The 17,273-nt window shown below is 30.3% G+C and overlaps 1 protein-coding gene and 1 pseudogene across 1 annotated transcript in view; both read right to left on the bottom strand.

Moving 5' to 3' along the window:
• Nucleotides 1-6,819: 6,819 nt before the first annotated feature.
• LOC137001833 (uncharacterized) lies at nt 6,820-10,728 on the bottom strand (annotated as a pseudogene).
• Nucleotides 10,729-16,458: 5,730 nt separating this feature from the next.
• The window catches only part of LOC137001817 (uncharacterized), a 2,313-nt gene continuing 1,498 nt past the window's right edge, over nt 16,459-17,273 (bottom strand). The window contains exon 2 of the mRNA XM_067360992.1: nt 16,459-16,466. Within this exon, the coding sequence (XP_067217093.1) occupies nt 16,459-16,466 (8 nt within the window). The remainder of the gene's footprint in view (nt 16,467-17,273) is intronic.

The following is a 17,273-nucleotide window of genomic DNA, read 5'->3' as shown; positions in this document are numbered from 1 at the left end:
TATTTTTATTTTTTTAATTTAATTGACAAAGAGTATTTACATATTGTGATAAAGATACGGAGTCTTGTGTTATCAATTTATTAAATTCTTCTAGTACCTCAGGCGTTCCAATCGGTAAATTCAAATTTATTGTGTTCTCTTGTGAAGAATGTGGATGTATATCTAACAATAATTGTTAGATTGTAACCAATAATCGTGTAATTTTTTTAATGTCATTCTGACAAGCTCCTATTTAAGAAAAACAATAGTGTGTGTGTGTGTGTGTGTGTGTGTGTGTACATATGTATATAATTAATTAATATATAGGAAGAGGCAATAACTATTGCCACCTTGGATATTTTCGGAAGTATTAGAGTAGGAGAAAAATTTGTTTAACAGAAGTTACATGATATAGAAGATATTCGAGAAACCAATAATTATTACTTTACCTTATATATAACTATAGTTAAATCATATTTATTGAAATATGAATTATTAAAAATTTATTTTTATACACTTACTACAACATAATTCATTATGAGATTCTTCTTTTCTTGTGATATTTTTTTCAATCTTTTGTTGATTGGTTTTATTAGGTGTTCCTAAATAACAATTCCTCCAAGTTTAGGTTATTTTACGTTTTACTTGGGCTATGTCACTTGGCGCGCACAACGCGAGCGTTTATTATTGTTTATTATCCTTGACGACCGTATCGAACTACCGGTTGTTATCGGTTCAAGAGCTCACTTACTAGAGACATCTATAAGTGGACATCATAAAGGGCTTTTTTGAAAGACGTCTTATAAAAAGATAACTTATTGATATCATTTTTAAGAGATGTTAATGAGGTCTTCAAAAAGTCCTCTTAAAGAGCTCTTCCTCTTAATAATGCTCACTGGGTACTGAAGATGTACATAGATGACGTTTAGAATGCCAAATAACACATGCATTGTATAAAATGTTTATAGAATGTGTTTGTGTTATTTGGCGAGTATATGTTATCTTTTTTATATTTGTCTTATTACAAATTTATATTCATGTTATAAATAGCCGCCGAGACAGCAGGATCTCCAGAAAGAGTTCAAAAAGTATTCTCTTTTTTGAATTCTTTATGATCTGCTAAAATAATTACAAAAAATTGTCTAAAAGTGCTCTTTTCTGAGTTCTTTAACAGTAAATCAAAAAGAGATCACTATGAACTTTTATTTCTAACACAAAATAGTTCTTCATAATCAGCTCATTTTGACATCATATAATATGATGCGTGAAAACAAAAAACACGCATCACCCAACCTGACTCGGCTGGATTCTTGTTGGTCATCCATATATTCTTCGTCGATTATTCTCTTTGTTATTTATATTTACCCACAAAGTACTTTCCAAGTCTCGCAGTTCGCAGTGCATAAAAAACACGCAGTGTGTGAAATTGTTCCTGGTACAACGATCTCTGACGCAATTTGTTACATGTAATTTTTTGAGGTATATTTGTTCCCAGTAAACGAGAAATTATTGAGAAAAATTAAATAAAATTCAGCATCATCGTAAATAAATTCTTCTCAGTAATTTTCAATCCTATTTCTGAACTTTCAATAATTTCTCGTTTACTAGGTTATATGCATAAAAAACTCTTTATGATGAAATCAAAATGACGCTCAGAAGTCGACGCATCCGAGTACATTATGAGCACGTTCTAACCACCTTCTGATCTAAATTTATCAACTCAGAAAAATTTTTGGAACTCTTTAGGAGTATTATATGAGGTCATCATGCTGTCTGGGTCATCATGCAGCAAAATGAGCTGATTATGAAGAACTATTTTGTGTTAGAAATAAAAGTTCATAGTGATCTCTTTTTGATTTACTGTTAAAGAACTCAGAAAAGAGCACTTTTAGACAATTTTTTGTAATTATTTTAGCAGATCATAAAGAATTCAAAAAATAGATACGTGTTGCATAGCTTATTTTATGACGTTTAAATTTAAATTTCTAATTTTGTGAAATTTTAATTTTTAATTCTTTTTATATTCCACAAGGTGACATTTGTGGTTAACTGTTCAGGACGGGCGTATTATATATGTCCCGATAAAGCAGTTATATCACATCCATGTCAAATCTCTAAATTTACGTGGACTACGTGGATGCAATTTTATCCATGAATTATTCATATGGTTGTAGCATTTCATTTTTATGGCTACATCGAAGTAGTCTTCGAAATGGCAATGCAGATTTCACCTTGATTTAGACTAAAAATTACAATTGATCAATTAAGGCCCATACAGCACACAAAGATTGCATACACATTGCATCAATCTTTCATCGCAATGTTGCAAATTCACTGCAAAATGTTGTTGCATCATTGCTGTGGGATTGCAGCAACGTTAAAATGTCCGCCTTTAGGAAGATTGCAACGAAATATTACGGTAATATTGCAATGTAATGAATTTGCAATAATGCATTGTTATTGCAATCTTAGACCCAGGGAGAACACCATAGAGACAATATTTTTATATGCAACATTATTCCCCAGGGAGAACATTAGGTCGAAGAAACGTCTAATAGACATCTAATAGACGTTTATAGATGTCTATTACATGTCCTGTTGTTCTCCCTGGAAAATAATGTTGCATATAAAAATATTGTCTTTATATTTTTTAATATATAAATGTAAAATTGCTATGACAATACATTTTAATTAAATGTTTTTATTTGTATTTATGTTAACATAAATAAAATACACATAACATTGCATAACATGTTAACATTGAAATAAAAGTATATTTTCTTTTATATTAAAAAAATAAAAATTTTTTTAATATTGCATTTTTTTTAAAGTAAATAATCTTGTTCGTTATATTATTATTTTTCATTAATAAAGTCTTATATCTAGTCTTATTTTGTACGCTATTAAGTGAAATTTTGAGAAGATAGATTAATTAGTGCATGTAATATGGACAATCTTCGTAGGCATATTTTCCCTGGCTTCGATCGATTATTTCTTAGTAATCAATCAAATACAGATATGCAGTTAAACTTTACGCGTTGCTGCCATTCATATATTCCACCTTTTGTTGCCACTAATAATTTATTTTTATATACTAATAAAATCTTGATTATTATTTTCTTTTGTTAAATGTCTGTAAAAATAAAATAAAAGTTAAAATTCATATAATTACATAAAAATATACATACAGCATACAAATATACACTACCGCTCATTAATTTCAATACACCATCCAAATCTCTTGAGGGTACACTGCACACCACCAAGAGAAACCTTCTCTAGGCGAGCAATTTCACGCAAACTATGTCCTGCATTTCTCAAAGCGACTATGGCAGATCGCTTTTCGATTGATAACTCCTTCTTGGGAGCCATTTACAAGACCACTTTACACATTTTCACAAGTTTTCACAGTATCACAGTACAAGGCGAACACCGGAGCTCTTTCACTGTGTATGTGTTGATAAATGGGTTTCAAAACAGCATTGGGCGTGTATCTGATCACTACGAGAACCTCGTAACCTTGCGCACGTATTTTGTTTATTTCCAGGGATCTGACATTATCCGGCTGTTAATTTCGTTTCTTCGAAAACTACAGTTTTCAAAATTTTTTATATAAATAATGTTTAAATACGATGCATGTGAGTGCTGAAAGTGTTTTTAATAGCAGGTGGACTCATTTCTGTGCAAAATATACGTATCACGTTCATTCTTTACAGAGAAATCAACAAATCTGAGGTGTATTGAAATTAATGAGCGGTAATGTACATAAAATTATACATAAAATAAATCCTCCTATAAGTACATAGTCCTATAAGTACATACTTTGTTCTCTCAATCCTAACAGGAGTTTGGGCAAGCCACTTGGAAATGGTTTCTGCAATTTCGGCATCACTTACATGCTTGTGTGTCCTACGAACAGCTTCTATAACATAAAAAGTTATTATAAACATTACAATATATAATTCATATACACACAGGGTTCGACAGTATCCGTACGTCCCCTCGTGTGCATGTAAAACTCATCAAACTGAATAAAAATGTAACATTTTGCAAAATCACATAAAATTTTGAAATATTAATTGAAAAAAAATTGGCGAATAAGTGCGCGTAAAATGATGGAATAAGCTGTATAGATACAGTCTCATTGAAAAAATAACTTCAACTTATCGGCTGTCTGTTTGCAACAGTGAATATCAGCTGGTGAACAAAAGGTGAAATATACGAACGGTAGCGACGTGTAAAGCTGAATCACATATCTCTATCAGTTGTCGTAGCTAAGAAACAATCGATAAGTCGAAGCCATTTAATGAAAACATGCCTACAAAAGTTGTCCCACCACATTATCACATGCATTTGATTAATCTATCTTCTTTTATTATCTAAAAATTTCACATAGTTTACAAAATGGTAAAGAACTTTTTCATTTAGTGTAATGAGTTTTATTTCACATAAGCGTATGTATTGATGTTGTCAGACATTCTATATTGTGTGTGTGTGTGTGTGTGTGTGTGTGTTGTGTGTGTGTGTGTGAAATTGACGTATAATTATTCTTGAAAGACCAAAATGTTGAAAGCTTCTCTTAGCTTTTTTTCCAGCCCAGCTAAAATGTTGTGCAAAATTATTTGTCATGGCTCTTCTTAAGATGTTGCGTATCATTATGTGCGCCGTATTTCCACCCACAAGTTTAAACGTATTAATCTGACAAAAAATAGAAAAGATTTTGAATATTATTAAAAAATATTGTTTTATGTTTATATTGATTCACTCTCTCTCTCTCTCTCTCTCTCTCTCTCTCTCTCTCTCTCTCTCTCTCTCTCTCTCTCTCTCTCTCTCTCTCTCTCTCTCTCTCTCTCTCTCTCTCTCTCTCTCTCTCTCTCTCTCTCTCTCTCTCTCTCTCTCTCTCTCTCTCTCTCTCTCCCTCTCTCTCTCTCTCTCTCTCTCTCTCTCCCTCCCTCTCTCTCTCTCTCTCTCTCTCTCTCTCTCTCTCTGAACTATCAATAAACCATTAGATTAAATAAATATTAAATATAATATGTTATTATTTTAATTTTGAACACGTTAAAAGTATTCAATAAAATAAAAAAATATTTTTAAAATACAGCTTTGTCTTTAAAATTAACTTTTTTTAATTGTTCTTTAAAAAATGTTAACTTTTCAAATGTTGTTATAAGCAGTTGTATAAGAATTTCTTCTTGGCTAGAATAATTAGAACATTGCATTTTGTCTTCTAGCATGTCCATTCTATTTTTAATGCTATTGAGTTTATATAAAACCTTATTTAGTTTCCCTAAAACTAGTTTCTTGTATTCCAAAAAAAAAATTTATTTAATTATTAAATATTGCAATTAAAGCTATTTACTATTTATATAAGGATTGTGTACAAAATACATCTGTATATATATTGCCTTTATATAAAACATTTTAAAAAATAGATATAATAATATTTATACAGGTTGTCCGATAATTGCTTAATCACCTTTCGGGTGCAGATAGAGCGGGTTAAACCGAGTAGAAAAGTCCTCTATCGTTTTGCGATTTTCGCAATAATTAATGAGAAATTAATTAAAGAAGATCGGCCAATTTGCGCGAGTCGAAACGCGCGGCGAGAAGAGACAGCCCGTTGTTACGTGGTCGCTAGGACGCAAGGATCTAGCGTTACACACCGCTCGTATGTGCCGTTGTCATTTATAGAGCGCTCCTCCCAACCATTTATCGTACGCCTAGTAACCAAATAACAGTGGGCTGTATCACCACGGGTCTCTTCTTGCCGCGCTTTTAAACTCGCGCGAATTGGCCGATATTATTGAATTAATTCCTTATTAATTATTGCGAAAATCGCAAAATAATAAAGAACTTTTTTATTTGGTTTAAACCGCTCTACCTACACCTGAGAGGTGATTCAGCAATTATCGGACACCCTGTATATACACGGTCTCCCGCGAGACTTGTTCCACCGGGAACAGGGAGGTAGATGGGATTGAAATAAATATAAAAGTCCTTTACCGTTTTACGATATTCGCATTAATAAACGAGATATTAATTTTTACATTTGGACTAATGAGAGCGCGTCGAGAGAAGCGCTCCAGCCGCTCGAGGTCTAGCCCAGCCTAGACGGGCGAGACGGCGAGACGTAAGCCGGGCGCCGAGCCACGACGCGTTTCCCCTCTTGCCTCTCCAACGCGCTGCCCGCAGCCAATGTATGATAGACTAAGCCGGGCTAGACCTCGAGCGGCTGGAGCGTTTTTCTCGACGCGCTCTCATTAGTCCAAATGTTAAAATTAATATCTTGTTTATTATTGCGAATATCGTAAAACGGTAAAGAACTTTTATATTTATTTCGATCCCATCTACCTCCCTGTTCCCGGTAGGACAAGTCTCGCGGGACTACCCTGTATACAGGGTGTCTGGCACACGCCCACCGGTCATATACAGGTAGAGGAGGTCAAATCGAGTAGAAAAGTCCTTTACCATTTTTTGATTTTTGTAATATGTACTCAAGTAATCAACGAAAAAAGATTGGTGAATCCGTGCAAGTAAAGCGCGCGCAGCGAGAAGGACATCCCACTGCTATGCGATCACTAGGCGCGCGATGAAGCGTTGGGAGGAGCGCTCTACAAATGACAATGGCAACATACGAGCGGCGCGTAACGCTAGATCCTTGTGTCCTAGTGATCGCGTAGCAGTGGGACGTCCTTCTCACCCGCGCGCTTTACTCGCGCGGATTCGCCGATCTTTTTTCGTTAATTACTCAGTACTTATTATGAAAATTAAAAAATGGTAAAGGACTTTTCTACTCGATTTGACCTCCTCTACCTGTATATGACCGGTGGAGCAATTATTGCCAGACACCCTGTATATACTGCCTGACAATAATTTGTTTCGTTTTCCTAGCAAGATGACCATAAAATAATTCTCATCGGGTAATGTACCAAGATTTTTTCTGCATCCTTACATATAAAAAATATATATTGAAACATTTTAGTAACTTTTTAAAATAATTTATAATTTATTGATTATAATAAAAATTAAATAATTATTTTATCATTATATCAACATTGGCGCCATATTAATATTTTATTATTTATTTAATATTTCTAGTAAACACACAGTAACATAACATCAATGTTATAATTTCTCACTCAATAATGTACACCAAGGTATATATAACATCGCAGTTACATTGTTGAATTGTTTAACATTTAACTGCAATATAACATACCTTGCTGCACTTTATTGAGTGGAAAATTATAACATTGATGTTATGTTACTTTGTATTTACTAAGAATATAAAATAAATAATAAAATATTAATATTGTGTCAATGTTGATATAATGATAAAATAAGGTTAAAAGTAAGTTTAAATCTAATCATTTATTTAATGTTATATGAAAAACATTATATTAAATTTATAATAAATATTTGCACAACATTATTCGTAATATTAAGACACTCCCATTTCAACGTTATTAAAACTTTAAAATCAGTGTCAAAGTTTGTTTATAATGACGTCGATTAGAACGTTAAAACCTACATATTTAACAATGTTACATATTACTAAATATCGTTAAAATAACGTTATATCAATGATTTCTTGCTTACTGGGTAGGATATCAAATGGTTTACTGGGATAGGTCATTTCTTGCTGGGTTGGTCGCTAGCGGCTGGGCGATAGTGGGGGAACAGAAGGCGTCGTCTCGGGAATCGGCCTGAGATGTGCAACTAATTCCGAGCTCTGATGTGAACAGTTATGTTATATATTTTTACTGCTGATTTTAACATATTCTGGGCAGGTTTATAGAATATTCTTTATAGGATATTCTTTGGACATGCATTAATGATTTCAGGGTTGGGAAAGTTATTTTGTAAAAGTATCTAGTTAAAGTTACAGTTTTTTTCACTGAAAAAGAACTAGTTACAGTTACAAGTTACCTTAGAACATATATACTGGAAGGGACATAGCCTATCTAAATATACATAACAAAAGTGTCCCCTACATCTATCTATCCTTGTCTGTACGAAATCGGTTAATGCGCTTGCGCGAATGAATAACCGCTTAAGTTGAAAGTAGAAAAATTTAAAATAGGTGGAAGGCATTTGAAAATTTGATTATAACAATTTATTCTTTAAGTTATATTATAATATAATTGCAATATATTATAAATTATATATAATAATATGTAGTAATATGTAATAATAGTCTTGCGAAATAAAATAAAAATAATGATGCACATAACCAAAAACAAATACTGTAATGAACAATAATTATATACAGGATGTACAGGATAAACTAAAATAAGATAACAAACTTTGAGGAGCAAGACCAAACATGAAAAAAAATTTGACATCAACATATGTCCGTCAAACCCACTGTTACTGATATAAAATATATATTATTAATGAAAAATAAAAAAGTAATATTTATTATTATGTAATATTCTCGCTCTTCTAAAGTTTGTTATCTTATTTTAATTATATTTTGTATATATAGTAACTAGTACAATAAAAATTATTATAATAAATAATAAAAAAATATTTAAAAATTTTATTGATGTTTAAATAGTATTAGTTTTGTATCCTTTTTATGATTATTTCTTTAGACTTGATTATATTAGAAGGCTTGTCATAGATAAGCTTGTCTAGTTTGTCATCACACACATCAACATAATCGACGCATGCGTATTGCAATAAAATGTACAGACAAGGATAGATAGATGTTGAGGACAACGGCAAGTCAGCTATGCCCCTTCCAGTATATATGTTCTAAGCAAGTTACTGACTCTAAAAAGTAACGAGTTGTTACTTTTCAGTTACATTTTTGCAATAAATGTGCACTACTATTTTAAATATAAGAATCTTACATTTCAAGATTTATTAACTTATTATATACTACATAGGTACTTAATTTTGTGTTATATTATTTTATATGTAATAAATCACAATTGTTTTAAACTTAAAATTAAAATACATTTAAAATATTAAATTAATTAATAATTTAAAATAAATTATCATACACTTAGAATAAAAATTATAGAATTAGATTTTTCAGTTTAAAAATTAACAAATTTCACACAAATAGTCGTAACTTTCCAAAAAATCGTAGACTTATGTTTCAGTTCTTCTTAAAGTCTCATTTTTATGCTTATATGATAATCATCCTCAAAGATAATTTATTACTGGGTGGCAGTGCATTCTTTAAATGAGAATTTGTTTATTTTTGTTGAATTTCAAAATTAATATCTATACGTTTATCCGTCTATTTATTTAACAAATATCGAATCTACACTTAATATGACAAATTCCATGACAATTTTGTGGAGGTAAAAGAATTAAATCACATCCTTAAATACACTGATAAATTTATTATTTTATAATAATGTGTCACAATGTGTATGTTATTTCTTCGCTCATGTGCGACTGGAATTACCACACGTGTTCACGGTAGATTGCTTCGTGTAACGGTGTGGACGAGAAATAATGATGATTTCTTCTCTACTTTAGAATATTTTATTTTGTTCTTCAAGGACACGTGGCCGCCTTACAATATGCGTAATTTTCAGAAAACGAGTGAGTAATAATAAAATGAAAGTGGGCGCATCCTAAAGCGGCAGGAAAAAGAAACGCAACACAAAATGGTAACGAAGAGTAACTAGAGAGGGGGCGCTCGACGGGCAGTCTGTCGCGAGAACGCGAATACAAATTAATAATCCAAATCAATAATTTATTTTAGGAACGTGATTACCGTACAGTGTACAATGTGTACAATGTGTTACATTACAACAACATATATAATAAAATAATTTTTTAATATATATATCCAAAATTTTAATAAAAATGTTTATTAATTTTTAAAAAAATTTGATATTCTATTATGTCATCGTGAAGATGTCCTCTTTGTGGCGTTATTACAGAACCACCGACGCTGAACATTCGTTCAACAAATGCACTACTCGAAAGTGCCGTGTTGTATTTAATAAAGAGTTTTTTAATTGCGGTATAATCATTTAACATACTGATATTGCAATTATTTGATTTTAAGAATCGATGCAATTCTTCTTGTGCAGACTCGACTTCTTTTGTTTGCTGGTTAAAAGCAAAAAAGTCATCGTGATCGTCAAGGTTTTCATCAAGATTTGGGGAACTTTCATTAGAACGGATTCCTAATAAGTCTTCTAAATAATTTTTAGCAAGTTTCCTTTCTTCTCCATTTATCCAGTTCAACTTGAATTTTGGGTGCAAACAACTTGCGATGATTAGCTCTTTTTTTTCAAATAATGTAAAAAATCTAAAATTATATGTTCAGAATCAATGAATAAATATTGTTTTGTATTAAAAAATAATAAATACATGCGTGTTAATTAAATTAACAAATTACCTTTTTTTTAAACCTTGTTAAATAGCTGTAATTAGTGACTGGCAATTAGTAAATCCATTTTTGTTGAGTTTTTCTAATTTTTCTTGTAAAGTTTTTAAGACTGGTAATAAGTATCCCATATACATCCTTGACTCACTTTGTAATATATCTAAGGCTTGTGCCAAAGGTTTCATTGTCTAATCCAAAAACAAAAAAAAATGAAAGAAATTCACTAAATGTATACATAATACAATCTATCTATAGACGTACCTGACAATATTCTTCTATAAATTTAATTTCGTTTTCTGTTAGTCTTTGCAAATTGCAATAATCGAGACATTGATTAATTTTTTCGGAATTATTTTTCAAAAGTGTTACTAGTTGTAGTATAGAATCAAAAGTCGAGTTCCATCTATTAAAATGAAAGATGAAAGTAAGGTGGAAGTAAGGTGGTTTAATTGCCTTAGTCCGGTTTTAGAACAAAACTTTATTGCGATTTGTTGTTCTTCCTTCGTATCCATTATTAATGTGACCGGGATCATTAAACATCAATTACACAAAGTGTCTTCGTTAAATGACAATTGAATTCACACTAGCGCCACTTAGCATAATTGTTAATAAAGGTTTCTAGTGCATAGTTCTGCTGCGTCCCGGTGTGTAACGCTAGTAATACTGTCGTGAAAAATTCAGTCCTAAAACTTTTGGACCGCACCGTGTATACATATACGAGAAAGATTATAATATAGTCACACATTATAACTTCATAGGAATATAGTTAGCGGCAAATAGTTAAATAAGATTGTTACATATATTATTGCATTAAAAATGTTAAAAGTAAGTTAAAAATAACAACTAAAAAAATCTATGATGCATATGTATAGATAGTATGTACAAATATTTTAGCGCACTGTAAAGAAAACTACATGTTTAACAATTCTATTAATGAATGTGGGCCTATGTAATCTAAAAAAAGTGTTGATTGAGTTATTCGAAATAAATGAATTGTCACATCATAGATCGGGCCTTGGAATTATTTCATCTTTTCAGCCAATTCTCGTGGTATACGCCTCCTTTCCTCTCTTCACCGCGCGCGCGGCAGCCGCTAGGGCCAACGCCGCCGAGCGTTAGGAGCGGCGCTATCCGATAAATGTTTGGTTCTTCTCCCTTGATCATTAAAAGTTAAAAAAATTTATTAAAAATATTTTTTTTATTTTTAAATTTATTATGTGAAAATATTTCAATAGATTTCCACGTCACCCATGAGGTACTATTGCTATTGAGGAAAAAAATATTTTTAATAAATTTTTTTAACATTAATCGGATAGCGCCGCTCCTAACGCTCGGCGGCGCTGGTCCTAGCGGCTGTCGCGCGCGCGGTGAAGAGAGGAAAGGAGGCGTATATCACGAGAATCAGCTGAAAAGATGAAATAATTCCGAGGCCTGTCATAGATTATAATACAAAGATAATTTGTTTTTGTTAGAAAGTAAGTTATCTAATTCGTATCCGTATTAGCCAATAGGTAAACATGTAATTTTGTACAAATTAGCAGCGCTGGTGTGCGATCGGAAATGATCGAACTTTGTCAATTATGGAAAGCTCGTAGAATACGTTTGTTAGATTGGTTAACGTTATTAGAAGAGAATAAACACCTGAGAAGAGAAGTCGTACATTAAAAAAGAAAATAATGTCGTATAAAATTTGCATGCATTTTCTACTTTTCGTACGTTTCGGTACTTGTCATTTTTTGTGGTTTATACTTTTCTCTTTGCTTATATTAATACTGAATAAGCTTTGTATTCGTTTTTTTTTAAGTGCTAAATTATTTTGTTGCCACGCAGTTCCACCTAAAATTTATTTCATTATTTACCATTAAAGTTATAAAAATAACATGTCTATTCATTACAAGAATATTTTCTAAAAAGGAAAAACCTACCAAAAACGTATAACATACTATTTACATATTATCATATCACAAATATCTATATCAATTAATGTATTAATGTACAAATACATTATTACGTACGTTTAATAATTTTACTTACTACACATGTGCATGTTATTTTATTCTGTGTAACAAACGCTTCTAAACATAACTTGTCAATTTTCATTTGTTACATATACATATTGCTTTTTTTCATATTGTGAGCATTTTTGAGTAATATACTCAGATTAATGACTAATAGTGAATTTGTATCTGGTGTCGAAAATAGTTGTTAAAACGAGAGAGCAATCATCAACCCAGTAATATGCGCCGTAATATTATTCCAATGTTAAAACAAATATTAGTATCAAAATTTTCATAAAATAGTAACACAATAATATAAGTGTCTAAATCTTAATAAAACTAAAAATAAAATGTTAATTATACAGCACAAAATAAAATATTTTATTGTTCAAGTCATTTATACGTTATATACAATGACTAGAATTACCATGTCATCATAATTATTATATTATGCTAATAAAAAACTATATTTGCTATAATATCTTACATAAAAGAAAAATAGTAAACAATCCTCCTAATAAATTTTATGTATTATTTTAGTAATATTTATTGCTTCTTTTAATGATAATATTAATATTTTCGTAGTGCGACAGGTTTTTCCAGAAACTCATTTGTCAACGGATATGGGCAATATTATAGTCAAAATGATAATTATTTTGGTAAGCCACAAACTTCCAGAAAAAAATAATATTGTCGTTCAAGTCAGCCCGAGTCGAAATTTTTAGCCTAGATTAAACCTACAAGTTTTGTCGAATTTGGAGAACCAATGTAAGCTTTAATTCATATATATAGATATAACATTACATTGGCTATTGCCCTCCTTTGATACTAAAAATTGTTACTTATTGCCGTTTTTTCCATGTGGAAGCTCAAAAGAGTATCTACTGAGAACCTCTAAAAAGGCTTCAGGTTCTATAAATATGTATTTCTAGAAAATAAATATTCAAAATTACTTAATAATCTATTATCTCATATACTCTACTTGCATTTAATGTATCTTGATTTCAATAAACAATATATTAATTATTATAATTTGCTTAACTGTAAATAGGCTACTATAAGCAAATATTATATAAATAATATTCACTTATCTCTTACATATCTATCTGCAGTTAAGTAAATTACATAATTAATGTATTGCGCTTATTGAAATTAAGATATGCATTAAATATAAATAAAGTAAATGTGGTAATAGAATATTAAATAATTTTGAATTATAGGTCAGATATGTAATAAAATATTAAATAAAATTTTGAATTTTAATTGTTTTTTGTTTATTCGAATAAATTTTTAGTTATTTATAATACTAAATATAATACTGAGTTGCACTTAATTTTTAAAAATATTTTTTACTATTCATTTGTTATTATTTATTTCATATTATAACCAGGGTCGGACTGGAACACCAGGGCCCATCGAGAAAATTTGTAAAAAAGGCCCCCACTCTAAAGCGCCGCGGCAAAAAATTTTTTTAGTTCAAGGTCAAACGTGTTTTAATGAAATTTGGAGATATTTTGTCCTTTAATTTGTTTGTTGTTGTTTTTATTGTAAATTTTTTTGTATTGTAGTAAAGGTAGCATACGTAAAATAAATAACCATGTATAGTGCATGTATTTTATTTAATAATAAAATAATATTTCTTTGGCTTTTAGTAAATATTCTTTTATAAATTGTCAGTTGCCATAACCTTTCAGACGAATTATAAAAAAAATGAAAGGAGAACACGAAAGACAGTGACGCACTACAGATAGTTGACTAACGCTAACTCGTGCTCAGCGCTATCTTGGTTAGAGAAGGAAAGCACGTCGTTATTCAACTGTCGCAATCTGATAATTTAGAATTTAGATTATTAATTTCTTGCATAAAAAATTTAAAAAAAAAATTTGGATTTGGGGGCCACTGGGGTCCCCAAAAACATAGGGCCCCCCGAGAAATTTCTCGGTATCTCTCTTGTCCAGTCCGTCTCTGATTATAACATTTATTATATTAATCTGATATAATAGAAATTGAACTCAATTATAGATTGAATATTAATATTTTTATTGCTAGAAATTTCGATAAGATTTGGAGATTCAAAAGAGGTAGGAGTTGTAAGAACGAAAGTAGGAATTGTATGTTTAACATCAATAAAAATAAGGGTTTTCTAGGACAACAAGATTAAAGAAAGGCCAAAAGAAGACATAACACTTTCAAGATAGAATTTGTAGGTCAAGGAACATTATTAGAGGCACAAATAACCATGTATGAGGTTTATAGTAGGTTTTAAATTTCAACTCGGGAGTCGTCTCGACATTCAGTCTTTTGCAATCGTTAGTGTTTAGCTGTTGAACAAGTAAAATCGGGGAATTGCTGAGAGTTTGTAACCCCTATATTCGTAGGCTTCAAAATTTTTAACGACTCTTTGGTAAGTGAGATAGTAAATAAGACATTTTACTCTTTAAATCTTTAAAATATTGTATATATTTTGTATATTTCGTATATTTTATTTTTTTAATATTAAAAAAAATTTCAATAAATATATTGATAAATAAAATTTATATGCAAGGTATTAATAAATAATATATAAAATAACGTTATAACGTTTTTCAGACGCAAGATGCAACTTGATTATATCGCTTTTTGCTCTTTATCTCATAAGCAACTGTTGCAAACAATCCACAAACATACGCAAGGATGTTTTTTGAAAATAATCTCGGCAAAGATTATTCCAGTATATCTAAACACAAACTACGATTGCATGTTTGTAACAATGAAAGAGATCTTGACGAAAGTTTGCAAAACAGGGCCGATTATCATATTCAAAATGTCAACAGTATATACGTATCATGACGCTTCATTCACTTGTAAACATAAGTAGAATTAAAAATTTCAAAGATTTATGTAACGAAGACATTGTAAGCAGACATTTTTCCATCACTCACGTCATAAATAAATTATATTTTTTTTCTGAGCTATACCATGTATTTGTAGATAATTTGAAACCATTTCAAATATCAGAAAATATAGTCTGTTAATTTTTATTATTTTTGGTCCTTTAGGAAACTGTTTGTCCACCACTGTGCTCTTTCGTAAAAAGATGCGTTCTTTCTCGTCCAACATCTACTTGGGCATGCTTGCAATAAGCGACATTGCCTATTCAATGATATTAATTATTGACTGGCTCTTTTTATTGGATTATATAAATCCAGAAAGAAATTATTTGGTTATATATCTTCGTAGACTTTCTGTTCTTCTTCTCCGAGTTCTTGAGTGTGTGGCTTATACTAGCCTTTACCATCGAGAGATATATAGTGATAAAGTATCCGCTTCTGCGTCGATCCTGGTGCACTGTGAAACGAGCAAAAATTGTAGTGATCGTATTGACGGGACTAGCGATTTTGAACAGCATTTAAAATTTTTTTTTAATTTTTTGGATCATGCTGTATGAAACAATACATAAAAAAATAATAAATATTTTTGATGTGTACAAATATTCCAATTTTGAAAAACAGAATGGATTTATACCCATAAGGCAGATTATAGATTCTATTATAATATTTACTCTACCCGCTATTGTGATAGTAATCTGCAATACTCTGATCGGATACCACATTTACCAGCAAAATCGTGTTCGCAAAACCTTGATTATAGTGTCCGATTCTTCTAATGAGAGAACTCATTGTCAGATTTCTAGGGATAAAATGCTTCAGGATAAGATCACAAAAATGCTTATTCTCGTTTCGAGCATATTTGTAATATTGAAATTACCTGCATATTCCATTGCTTACATTTCTAGTTACGTACGTATCAATAACTCATATTAAAATAATACTGATGATAATATATTGTTTATTTGCTCTAAAAATGCATTCTGTATGTAACAAAAAATATTAATTAACTTTTCTCTCAAAATTTAAATTTATAAAATAATTTATAATGTTTCATTTTTACATTATAAATGACATCATATAATAATGTTTTTACATTAGATATCCACGTAAAAAAAAAGGGATGCGTTAAAATAAGACACGTTATTATTAATAATTTTATACTTTTACAAAATTATAAAAAATAAAAATAATAAAATGTGCAAAATATATACAACATTGTAAACATTTAAAATAAAATGTCTCACGCATTACTTCACTTACCTGAAAGTCGTTAAAAATTCTAAAACTTACGAATACAGGGATACGAATTCTCAGCAATTCCCCGAATTCAATTGCTCAATTGCTAAACACTAACGATTGCAAAAGACTAAATGTCGAGACGACTGACTTGGATATTATTTCTCCCTGGAAGTTTGTGGCTTACCGAATTGATTAACATTTTGATCATTTTTTAACTATAACAATGCTCATATCCGCTGATATGTGAGTTTGTACAGTCACTCTACTAAAGTATTTATGATGATAAAAAAAAGAAGCATTAAATATTACCAAAATAATACATAAAATTTATTTAAAACATTATTTTTTATTTTTCTCATGAAAGATATTACAGTGAACATAGTTTCTTATTAGCATAATATTTATGATTTCATGGCAACTGTAGTTTTATATATTATATGTATATTGAATAACTAGAACATTAAAATATTTATTTTGTACAGTTTAATTAATATTATATAATTAGATTTATTGAGATTTATACATTTATATGCAATATCGTGCTACTATTTTAGGAAAATTTCAGTACTAATATTTGTTTGAATAATGAAACAATATTATTAGCGCATTCTAAATAAGTGGATGAAATTGCTCCCTCTTTTTGACTATTTGCAACACTAAATACAAATTTAATTTATATAATTAATTGTAAATATATCGATCGAAAGTTCTTAAAATATAAAAGGAAGCTATATGTACATGTAATAAGTAAAAATTACAAAACACATTTGTAAGCGTTTATTATGTTCACAAATAGAAACGAAATGCACATGTGTGGTAGGGTAAAGG

The sequence above is a fragment of the Linepithema humile genome, unplaced genomic scaffold (assembly GCF_040581485.1).
Source record: "Linepithema humile isolate Giens D197 unplaced genomic scaffold, Lhum_UNIL_v1.0 unplaced_1, whole genome shotgun sequence".
Classification (NCBI taxonomy): Eukaryota; Metazoa; Arthropoda; class Insecta; order Hymenoptera; family Formicidae; genus Linepithema; species Linepithema humile.
Note: the sequence above shows the minus strand (reverse complement) of the source record. Positions and strands in the feature narration are given on the sequence as shown.